The 12,589-nt window shown below is 44.0% G+C and overlaps 1 protein-coding gene across 1 annotated transcript in view; it reads right to left on the reverse strand.

Moving 5' to 3' along the window:
* LOC115669468 (transcription factor IIIA-like) overlaps window positions 1-12,248 on the reverse strand; it is a 44,269-nt gene extending 32,021 nt beyond the window's left edge. The window contains exon 1 of the mRNA XM_056316506.1: window positions 12,245-12,248. Coding sequence (XP_056172481.1) covers window positions 12,245-12,247 — 3 coding nt within the window. The 5' untranslated portion in view covers window position 12,248. The remainder of the gene's footprint in view (window positions 1-12,244) is intronic.
* Between the last annotated feature and the right edge of the window lie 341 nt (window positions 12,249-12,589).

Consider the following 12,589-nt stretch of genomic DNA (forward strand, 5'->3'; position numbering starts at 1 on the left):
GCATCAATCTTCGAGTGTTGCTTTTTCAGATGAATTCACACGAAGTTCAAGTGCCTTAGGATGATGAAGAGCATTTCTTTCTCTATCCTATACACACTTTATCCTTTGCTAAGCCCAATTGAGCCTGCAAATTCGTTTCTTAAACCCAGTTAGTGATTATCCCCCACACTGGGGCAAGGTAAAAGCCATCACTGTCCACGCAACATATCCGGAGCGCCGATAGAAGACGAAGACCCTGAAAGTCCAAATGTTAATCATTCGGTCAAAACAAGCCAAAGGATGGCTGGCCAATATATGCATCGTAGACAGTGTGTGTCAAAAGTCAAAAAAGAAAAAAGAAAAAAGAAAAACTAGGGGGCATGAAAAAGCAGTTTGCCTGGTAAAAGCAAGGCCAATGCCCGTGAAAAAAAAATGAAGAAAAAGGAGAGAACTTCGGAGTAGAAAATGTTAAGATGTGTCAAAGTTATCCACAGTCTTAAGAAGTCGAGTGATAAGCTCTCGAGGCCAATGGATCATCTACCGAGAAGACAATCCCTGGCGGAAAAGAGGACCGGTGATAATGCCGAGATGATCACCAACTTATTCATCCCAATTATACACATTTTGAGCCTAATGATCCATTCATTTCTCAACCCATGAGCTTAGCCTACATTACGTCCCTTGTAAAGTCTCTTCAGATTAGGGCACTTGAACTAACGTAGGATTCGGGTGTTTATAAGCTTAACTCGAAGAAGTACGAGCAAGTCCATTTCTATCTCATTTTGCAGGGTTCTTGACTTGTAAACCCAGAGACGATTGCGGAGTATTTTCTTTCAATAGCCTTGACTCAATGAGTCCCCTTTTGCTAAGCCATTGACCAAGCCCACGTTACGGTCCTAGCAAAGACCTCTCGGATTGGTAAGGTTGTACCGCTTGCGAGAATACTCGGACCCTTGTCGACATGATGATGGTGAGATAGAGTGATTTTCATAAATTAGCTACTTTTCGATGAGAGTGAGTGAAAGCCTTTTCGGACCGAAAGTCCCTCATTTGACATTTTTCAGGACACCTACTTGTGAGTTCGGATTGTCTTATCATGATTTTCCCCAGTGAAATTTAGTAATGCTGATTTGACAAAACCGTCATGCATGAAAACCAGTTGAATTTATAGTGCATGAGTATATGTGTTCTTGATTGTCCATGAATGCATATTACATGTTGCCTAAAACCGTGTCCGGCAGGAGACACGCCCTCAAGAGTCGGAGATTTCACCAGGTAAGTATATCTCTATCCCTTGGATGTCTGTGACTATCCAGGTATCCCTAACCTGTTCGAGTAATTGTCAGGTCCCATATTTGATCATTTTGTTGCGATCTCTAGACGCCTCTGACGATATCTAGGCATCTATTGATCAAGCCTTTTCAGGTACCTTTGATGATATCCAGGTACTTTGTCAAGGAACCCCTGAACATTCGGGTTAGCCCCTGGTTTAGCTAATCGTTAAGTACCTGCGACGATATCCAGGTATTTATTGATCAAGTCCTTTCAAATATCTTAGATGATAACTAGATATTTTGTTAGGCATACTTTTCACATAGTCTCAGAAGATATTCCCCCATGACGCGCCTATGAGGGAAGGTATAGGCACAGCGGCCAAATCTTTACAAATGCCTATGGCGATGTATAGGTATCTCGTAAAGGTCGGAATATTCTCCCAATCTCAGAAGATGTTCCCCCGTGACATGCCTATGAGGAAAGGTATAGGCGCAGCGGCCAAATCTTTACAAGTGCCTATGGCGATGTATAGGTATCTCGTAAAGGTCGGAATATTCTCCCAATCTTAGAAGATGTTCCCCCGTAACATGCCTATGAGGAAAGGTATAGGTGCAACGGCCAAATCTTTATAAGTGCCTATGGCGATGTATAGGTATCTCGTAAAGGTCGGAATGTTCTCTCAATCTCAGATGTTCCCCCGCGGCTCACCTATGAGGAAGGTATAGGTGAAGCGGTCAAATCTTTACGAATACCTATGGCGATGTATAGGTATCTCGTAAATGTCGGAATATCCTCCTGATCTCGGAAAGTTCCCCCATGTTGCACCTACGATGATAATTAAGTGCAGCGGCCAAATCTTTACGAATACCTATGGCGATGTATAGGTAGTTTGTAAAGGTCACCGGAGCCCCCCCAACAGTTTATCAGGCAACATCTTTGGGACAATGCCCAAGTGATTGTCAACCTACAAAGTCGGAGTCATGCCTCGAATTACGCTACCACTCTTGTCAGGTAAGTAACTCCAGCTATGTTTTATTCACGTCAGCATGCATCATTTCTTATTGCATTTCAAAATGGGACTCATACTCCCACCAAAAATAACATTCATTGCATTTTCATGGCCAAAATTTAGGCATCATTTAGTCTTTGAATGCAACCTCTGCGAGGTCACCTTCAAAGAGGGGCAGCTGTTGACACCTAAATTTTGACTAACCATTTAGTGATTAATTGCATAGAAAATTAGGGATTAAATTTTAACCCCTAAACAAAAATATCAAAATCGCATAGCATATAGTTTAGGTTCATATAGATTAACTGCATTCCACATCGAACCGACTGTGGCAAGTGAACTGAAAATCCATCGCGCAAACCGAGCTCGAGCACTGAACGAAACTCGGCTCACTCGGAAGACGGGGGCCGAAAATCACAAGTCTAAAAGACCTTGGTTGTCTTAATTTGAGCTTAAATCAGCCCATTAAGTTTAATTAAAGAAAAGCCCAAATTAATTCAGTCAATTTGGAATTAAATAAAAATTAAAGGATAAAGCCTAAGCCAAAGCCCATTAGGACTAGGAAGCCCGGCCAATTAACCTAGGGTTGCGATATAAATATGTGATTATACCCCCACTCAAGAGGAGGGCTCTCATAATTTTCAGAACACGATTTTTGAGAGCACGAGAAACACACGGCCATTATTCAAAAGACGAGAAAGAAGTGGCTGGGGAGGAGACAGTGCAACAATTATACATGAAAAGAGAGAGGGAGCTTCCTTCCACGTAGGTGCACCATCGAGCTGCTGTCTCACCACACACACGTTCTGCAAAGTCAAAGCAATTCTCCACGGTGAATCCGGCATCAACGAACTCTCTTCCACACCGGTTCTTCATCTTAGAGACCCGCACAGCCTCGTTGCTTCATCCAGCGAAACAGCTACACCACAAGTCTCTATCCGACAACGACGGCGACGAGGCTGTGGAGACGAGAAGCTGCTGATTTGAGCCTTCCCTGCACCGACCAGCCGAGTCTCTGCAGACCAGCAACATCAAGTTTCTTGGCGGGTGATTAACAAGTAATTGGCGGTCCCCGCTGCTTCCAGACCACTTCTGACGTATCCAGTCCTCACACCAACATTGGCAATGCTCCCTGCGACGAGTCCCAAGACCTCATCATCCAAACTTTTCTACGTGTTTAACGCTCGTGCACGCGGAGAAGGTGTGATTCGTGAGTGAAGTGGTGAAAGAATTCTGGAGTGGTGCACTTGGATCATTTACAAGCAAGAGGAACACAAGTGGTAAAAAATTGTGTAGAGATTATGTGTAAGAGCGTTCAGTGAGTGCAGGTGCAAACCTTGGGATTGAAAGTTTTTTCTGGCGTCCATCGTGGTCCAAGATCGACAATCATTATCGTGAATCCTCTTCGAGCACGAGTGTCCAATAGTTGCTGCGAGTCCTCCACCGCTGCCCCCGATTGACCGGAGCACCACGGCGTGCACCGCCGCTACTGCTGCCGCGTCCGCCATCGATCACCCACCATCGGTCACCGTCTCGATCCGCAATCCCGGCGATTCAAATTTGGAAAGAAATCCGCAAACCCGATCCGGTATCAAGCTCGAATTTGGAAGCTATCCGTAAATTAGGTAAGAAACTTTATCCGATCTCGTTTCAAATATTTAAATTCCTAATTCGAGTGATTTTGTTGTCTTTGATTGGTTAGTAGATATATTTGAATGATGCATGACATATTCGCAAGATTCCAAAAAATACACTAAGTTAGGAAATTCCTAACTTAACAACGTGTCGGGACGACTATCCGATCTCAACCATGAGATACGATACTCGGTGGCACGGAAAATCTTTATCCTGTCCATAACTATTTGGATACGATAGTAGATTTTATTTTGTTCCCAAATTCAAACGAATTGCCTTCCATCAATATCCATAACCACATGGATATGATCGTCGGTTCATATCGTTTCCTTAATTCAATGATAGTAAAACAAATCTTGTGGATTGCGTGGACTGGTTTGGATCGTGGTGATTATCTATCTATTTGATTTATTTCTTTTAAAAAGAAAATTCCAAAAAAAGATTAGTTAGGATTTGAATTGATTTTATTAGAAGATAATGATGCATGTTTAGGATAGGTTTATAATAACTTTCTTTGAATAAGTCGATAGGATAACTTTTTTATTTAAATTAGGAATTAGAGTAATTTATTTCCTAGTTTAATTTACATATTATCCTGATCTCGACGGTTCATTTTAGGGTAATTCTTGATTTCGAATTTTCATAAAAATACCAAAAAGAAGCCACTTTAGGATAGATTAAATTATCTTTTTTTTAGAATAGATTGCATGTTAATTTAGGCATTTTTTAAATTCCGAATTTCATTGAAAAAATACAAAAAATAAATCATTTGTCCGTCATTAATTAGGTCACGTCGTCGCATGACATATAGTTTGCATGTTAGGCTGCATTAATCGCGTGTTAATTTTTGCACGTCATTACTTATAGGTTAGCTTTCATTTAAATAAGTGAAAATCCAAAAAATATTGAGTGAACTGCTTGTTAATTAGAAATCATATTAGGATTGATGATGTGATTTTCTACCTAACAATGCAGATGCTTACGTTGCTTCGAGGTAAGTAATTCTCCCAATCTTGCAATTTATTTAATGTTTTGATTATTGGGTGTTACTTTGGTGGCTTGCGCACCCGCATGATCACCTCACATGCTAGTGACTAAGTTAAAATGGATTCAAACTGCCTACATAAACATTTTTGAAAAGAAAAGGTACCGAAAGGGCGTTAGACTAGATCTAGCGTAACCAAGTCCCCGAGCTTAGAATTTCTGGTTCGTAGGAATAAAACATATCTCCCTATGTTTTATTTAGGTTTCTAATCGACCTACCACAAATAGATTAGTGGCGACTCCAAGCATGAAAACTTTTGCATGTTAAAAACTTAAACCCTAAGTTGCGAATTTGTAGGGCTTGGGAGAGCCCGAGTTAGGCTTAGTCTTAATAATCCATTAGCCTGAGAAATTTCAGGTCGTGACACATACTAAGAGTTATTTAAGGACTGAATTGAGAATGGGTTAGAGTTAGAGGAGTTGATTCCAAAAACAAAAAAAAAAATTGGAGGATCCAATTGCACTAGCAACATAAGTTTGGGGACTAAAATTGAACTTAATCTTTTCTACTAGCAAGGGAACACCGGTTCGCTGGGGCCTACAAAAAAATTATCAACTAATGGTAGAAGTCCTTAAATAATTGATAATGAGAACTGGAAAATATATTCGTAAAGTTCCAGCATTATAATGTAAAACTCTACCTACTGAAAACCAATAAGTGCCAATTTTTCTCATTAATCTCGACCAATATATTTTTTTAACATAACTATTTTTATAAATGAGGGTCATTTCAGTCTTTTTCTTTCTACATCAATCCTTCATTCCTTTGTTGACACCTATTTTTGATTTGCCCAAAATTAATTGCACAAAATTTAGGGATTAATCTTTTTTAATTCCTAAAACAAAGAATATTTCTATTTAAATGCATTGCATATAGACATTAGGCACATTTTGCATTAATAGGGTCTATTAGAATAAAAATAAAAAAATTCTAAAAAAAATTAATTAAAAAAATAAAAAAGAAAAAAATCGGATTGGGCCGGGCCAAGGCCGGCCCAGCCCGACCTTCTTTCTCTTTCCCCCTCCCGCGCGGGCCCCCGGCTCGCTCCCTTTTCTTTTTCTTTTCTTCCTCCCCGGGCGGCCCAGCCCATTCTCTTCTTTCTTTTTTTTCTTCTTCCGCGCGAGCTGGGCCTGGCCCGGCCCAGCTGCCCTCTTCCTTCTTCCCCCCGTCGCTCTCACCGCCCCTGTTCGCCTCTGTGCTCGACGGCAGCGTGACGCACGGCGTCGCTGCTCCTCGCCGTCGCTATCCGGCCAGAGCAGGGCCGGATGAGCACGCCGACGGGACTGGCATTAATTGCCAGTCCCGTCCTCCCCGTCTTCCCGGCTCGCCCTTATCCCCTCCTCTCTCCCGGTTCTCTGTTCTCTCCTCTGCATCCCAGAACTGACACCCCCTCTGCACCGGTCTATGGCCGCGGAATTCGCGGAGCCTAGGCCGGTGCAGGCCATCGTCACGCGGACGCCACGGAGAGGGAAGCCATCGTCCGTCGTCCGGCTATAAATAGCCAGAGAGAGAGAGAGAGCCCCGGTCGGCCATTTTCAAGAAAAAACAGAGCAGAGGGAGAGAGAGCGTGAGCCGAGAGAAAGAGAGAGATCGGGTGAAAATTTTCCGATATTTTGGCTTACAGGTGGAAGAATACAGCCGCAGGAGTGCCCCCCGGCGAGCTAGAGTCGGTAACGATCCACCGAGCCGACGTCCCCGACCGATTGGTCATTCTCGGCCAAAATAGAGCACCGGAGGAGAGGGAGAGATTGAGCGAAAATAGAGAGATAGAGAGTGAACTGAGAGTCCTCAGGCCGTGAGAAGGAAGCCCGTCGCCTCGCCAACGCCCCCCGACCAGCGTGAAGCCTCCCAGATGCGCCGTCGACGGTGAGCTCTCCCCCCGGCCCGAACCGCTCTGTTTTCCCCTGTTTTTGATCCCGGTTTGGCCGGGACCCGCGCCGGCCGTTTCGCGCGAGTCTCGGCACATACCGCCGTCCCCCGCCGTCCGTGCATCGTCATCAAAGGTAAGAACGGGTGTCCCGAGGACGGCGAGGCCTCGAAACAGGTCAGGATTCCCCTTTTTTGCGCTGCTCACCGTCTGTTTGATAAAATGCCTCAAAGAGGCCGTTTTTTAATTGCCTCGCCGGCCGGTGAGCGGCGGTCGGACGGTGACCCCAGGCAGCCGGTGAGGCTCGGTGAAGTTCCCAGAAGCCGATTTGAGGGCGGTGTTGGCTTGGGTAGGCCAGCGAGCGGCCGATTTCTGGTTTCTCTAGCGCCCGCGACCGTCGGTCCGGTCTGACCCGGTTCAGTTGACCCGACCCGGTCAACACCCCAGGTCGGATCTGTTGACTCGGGTCGGTCCAACTGACCCAGTTCAGCCGATCCGACCCGGGTCAACGATTGGGTCGGATCCGTTGACCCGGGTCAGTCCAGCCGACCCGGTTTAGCCGATCCGACCCGGGTCAACGACCGGGTCGGATCCGTTGACCCGCGTCAGTCCAGCCGACCCAGTTCAGCCGATCCGACCCGGGTCAACACCCCGGGTCGGGTCCGTTGACCCGGGTCGGTTCCGACCCGATCCGGATCTGTTTTTATTTTTATTTTTATTTTTATTTTTTTAAAAAATTAAATTAAATTAAAAATTTAAAAAATTTAAAAAAATTAATTTTTTTTTCTTCTTTTCTTTTTTTTTATTTTTTCTTTTTCCTTCCTTTTTTTATTTTTTATTTTTATTTATTTTATTTATTAAAAAAAATTTCGTATTTTATTTTATTTTATTTTAAATTCAAATTGTTTTTTATATGATATATTTGTTGTTTTAATTGTGTGTAGTATTAATATACATATTTTTTGTCTTGTTTAAATTAGACAAGCCTGAGAATTGCGCGGTAATATTTTGCATGTTAGTTTTTATTATCGCTGTATTATTATGCATGATTTTAATACAATCGCATGAGTTGTTGTGTTTTGAATGTCATCTGACTTAGTTAAGGTTAGAACCTTAGGCTGCATGAATTGTTGTGTTCCTGACTGCTGATCATTCCTGATTATGCACTCGCTTGATCACCTCACATGTTAGGAGAAAGGTCCTAAAATCAATCCAAATTGCCTAACAAATGTTTTCAAAAATGAACAGAGTAAAATGGTACCGAAAGGGCATTAGTTATCCAACTAGTATAACCAAGTCCCCGAACTCATTTAATCTCTGGTTCGTAGGAATAGGGTGATTCTCCCATCACCCTATTTGGATTTCTAATCGACCCACCCCAAATCGATTAGTGGCGACTCCTTGATATAAACCACTTGCATGTTAAATACTTAAACCCTAAGTCGCGATATGGTATGGGCTTGGGAGGGCCCGAGTTAAGTCCTGAACCTAGACTTAGCACGTACCAGGCGAGCCCCCCCTTTTTTGCATGTTCGATAAAAAAAGGGAGCTCGGGAGTTCGGTCGCGACAGACTGGCGACTCCGCTGGGGAACTGCATTTTTTAAAGTGGACTTAGGCCAAAAATTTTATCCTATTCAAAAATGATTTTTGTTTGGCAGCAAGGACTCCAGGTACGACACTGACATTAAGGTGTTATTTGTTCTTGCAGGTTCGAATTGATTGTTTATAAATTGTTGTGCATGCTTTAATGATTTAGCACTACACTATTGCACACACAACCACGCTGCCGGACCTGGGCCGCAATAGGGCATTTTAGGATGGTGTTAAGAAAGATACGACCTCGAACGCGAGCCCGCGATGTAGAGGTTGCCTTTCTTTTCCCCGAAATTTATTTCTAAAAATCGTAAAGAAATATCTTTAGCCCCTATTCGCGTGACTATAAGATATTCCTTTCGATTTGGCTGAGGTTAAAAGGACTTGACACCAACGCGAGGCTGCGACGGTCAGACACCCTTTTAATTTCATTTTGCTGAGCCAGTCTAGATAGAAATCGAACCTCACTCCTCATGTGTATGTCGTTGTGATTGCCATGGTTCAAGGAAAGGTATATATTCTGTCCCTTTTCATTTTATTATCCAACGTACTTATTCATTTGATTTGTTTTTTTTAGGCCACCCGTTGATTGCATTCTATACACGATGGGAAGAGCTGATGTCCAATTTGTCCCCACTCCTAAAAAAGAGCTTCTGGCATGGTGGGACCGACTCGATCAAAATGGCCAACAGTATGTTAAAGCAAGAATTGGTCGCCTACTCCCCTTGCTCAAAATCAACATCCATTCTGGCATGATGCAAGCATTAGCACATTTCTGGTGCCCACAAACATCCACTTTCATATTCGGTAAGTTTGAGATGACCCCGACCCTGGAGGAGTATAGCGTTGTCATTGGAAAGCCTTTGGGATCTGAACTCATCAAACCACTTTTGGGAGTGTCGCCTCTATCCGAATTATCCCAGTTTTTGCGAACCGATAGAATACCGTGAAAAGAGTTGTCAAAGCCCATTGCAATGCCTGCCCCTGGTTTTTCCTAAATGAGCGTTTTGAAAGTCAACCCATGAGCCAAAAAGCTAAATTTTTTATCCTTGCTTTTGTTGGGTGTGTCATTTTCCCCCATCGCAGTAATTCAATAAACCCTTCGATTGCGTCTGTGGCCAAACAAATTTGCACCGGCTTGGGTTATGTTAATTCGGTTCTAGCAGAAACATTTTTGTCTCTAAACCGTTTTAAACAAAATGATGATAAAATTATGCGGGCTGCCCCAGAGATTTTGCAAATCTGGTTTTTATCTCATTTGAGAGGATTTGGGCATCTCATGCAGCTTTTTGAAGTCGATGACTTCATGCATCCGATTCAAAGGTTCGAGGTTTTAAAAAATAATTCCCCTCATAAGGATTACTCCACCTGGATAGATTTTTTGAAAGACCCCGATCCCGAGGCTTTCTTATGGCATGCTAAATGATTCCATGAGGGTCAGGTTCGGTATGCTCACCAGTTTCATAACCCTGTCCCTTTGCTCGGTTTATCTAGCATCACTTCATACTACCCCTACCGGGTAGCTCGCCAGTACATGGCTTTCCAGGAGATCCCGCCACCTCTCACGACAGATTTGCTTCGAACCCGATTCACTCGCTCAAATTACAATTACGTTGACGAAATTGGTGTCATCCAGAGAAGATGGACTGAATGTCAACCTGAGAACATTCTTGTGCCTAAACTATTGAAAGGGCAAGAAAAAGTCCACCATGCCTCTTTATTCTACATCTTACATCACAAAATCCCGGCAGAGCTGCAGCCAAAAGTCCCGGATGTACCCAACAAGCCCAGTCGCCAAACACAGATCGACCAGCTCGAAAGGACTGTAGGGACGAAGGATACGCTTATTGCGGAGCTTGTCCGTGAAAATAAACGGCTCCGAGAGGCTGTAGCTTCCCCATCGTTTATAGAATGAGCATCCGGGAAAGAGCATCTTTTTGTTAAAAGCCCTGTTTTTTATATTTTCCTGTATTTATGTTTAGGGGTTTTGGTCATCTCCTGTAAAAATGTTAATGGGTTGTACAAATGTTAATATAACTCGGGCCGTTTTTTATACTTTAAATAATTTTTTTTTGCCCCTTACTGACACCACCGCGGCCTTCGGCCCAGTGGTATCCGGGGATGTAGCCTCAGGGTCCGAGGCGACCGGGGTTCGAACCCCGGGGACGCCACCTGTAATGATATATAAATAAAAACCTTTTTTCTCTCTCTTTTTTCTTTGCAAATAAGTAAATTATGCAATAATAATATGACTAAGTCATAGAATGATTCTTTATTGGGCATTATACTCATTCATATACGTGTTTTCACAGGTAGTTAAAAAATGGCCGAAGAAAATGTCCGTCTCAATAACATGGAAGATGAGATGAAAATGGTCCTCAATGCGATCCAAAATCTCACAAAACAGGTGGAATCCATTCATGGCAAGCTCACACCTACGCCTGCAGCAGTTGAGGTGGTGTTATCACCACCGTCTACTGGAAAAGACAAAGCCTCTGCCAGTGACAGTAAAATGCCCCTGCCGGAGGACGATCCGCTTCCCCTTGCTGTCAGGAAGCCTGAGCTCGAAGCTGTACCAGTGACGGAACACGACAAACGCCTTGCAAAGGTCGAGGAGATGCTGAAACAGCTACAAGGCCCGCAACATGCCGTTCCACTTGACCTGTCCATATACAAACGGGTCAAAGTACCAGAAAAATTCAAGATGCCGGAATTCGAGAAGTATGATGGTACCTCATGCCCCAGACATCATTTGCACATGTATCATGTGCGGATGACTCAGTACGTTGACAATGAACCCCTCATGATTCAGACCTTTCAAGCGAGTTTGACGGGGCCAGCCTTGACATGGTATATGTCGAAAGATGTGGATGCTTTTAAGTCTTGGGATGATGCCGCTGATGCATTCCTCAAGCAATATCAATTCAACCTTGACGTCACCTTCACTCGTGACGATCTGGAACGCACGGAAAAGAAGAAGAGCGAGTCATTCAAGGAGTATGCCACCAGATGGAGGAACTTGGCCGCCTAGGTTACCCCACAACTCATTGATCATGAACAAGTGAAGTTGTTCATAAAGTCGCTTCCATACGAATACAGACACCGCCTGGTTGGCGCCACTGCTGAATCCCTTAATCGTCTCGTCCCTGTGGGTGAACGAATTGAAATGGGACTGCGTGATGGATGGTTCACAGACCCCGCTTCCACAAGTAAGAGACTCCACACACGAAAAGAGAAGGAGCCCCTGACGGATGGAAACATTGCATATACCCAGACTGTTCATCCTCCTCAGACAGTCCAGGTAAACAGTGAGCAGCAGCCTACCTCAAGTCGCCAGCCTCAGAGGCGATATAAGAAAAGACAATTCACTCCACTGCCTGGATCCCCTTCTCAAGTCCTGGCCATACTCCGGAAGAAAAACCTGCTTTCTACCGAACCAAAACGACCCAACTCAGAAAGCTTTTCGAATTATGATCCGTCAAAAAAATGTGACTATCACATGGGCGAGGTAGGGCATTGGACTGATGACTGCTATACCCTCAAACACCGAATCCAAAACTTGCTCTACACCAAAGCCTTTTCATTTCAGACATCCAAGCCAAACATATAGAACAACCCGCTACCCGAGCATGAAAACAGAATCAATGCCATATCCACTTTCAACGCCAGTCGAATCAAGAGTGAGAGGGTACGCACTGTTGATGTTTATAATGCTCTAGTGAGAGCAGGGTATTATCCTACTGGTGAAGTACTGCCCCTGTCCCTAATGAAAGAAAGGGTTGCCAGCATGGCGAAAGCAGGTTTGATTGTGTACGCCGACTGTACCGATATAGTGGCTACCATCTCTGAGGTTATCATCGACTGGGACAAAGAACTTTCAGCATTGAATGCCGAAACAAGTGAATTCATCCCCACGCTTGTGAACGAACCTTTGTCTGACAGCCCAGACGAGGAGGAGGAGCTGACGATTGAGGTACCTTTACCCGCAGAGCATATAGTGATCGAAATACCTCAGCCCTACCGGTACGAGAATGACAAAGCGTTCCCATGGTCCTACGAATTGGATGTGGACCTAATCACCAGGTCAGGACGAACGTATGCCCAAGCTGACGCTCAGCCTCAGAAGCCTGTTACCGACGAAGAAGCCAAAGAGTTCCTGGCCATCGTCAAAGCCAGTGAATATAA

Source organism: Syzygium oleosum, unplaced genomic scaffold (assembly GCF_021117445.2).
Source record: "Syzygium oleosum isolate NSW1041296 unplaced genomic scaffold, Sole_v2.1 Sole_v2.12, whole genome shotgun sequence".
Taxonomy (NCBI): Eukaryota; Viridiplantae; Streptophyta; class Magnoliopsida; order Myrtales; family Myrtaceae; genus Syzygium; species Syzygium oleosum.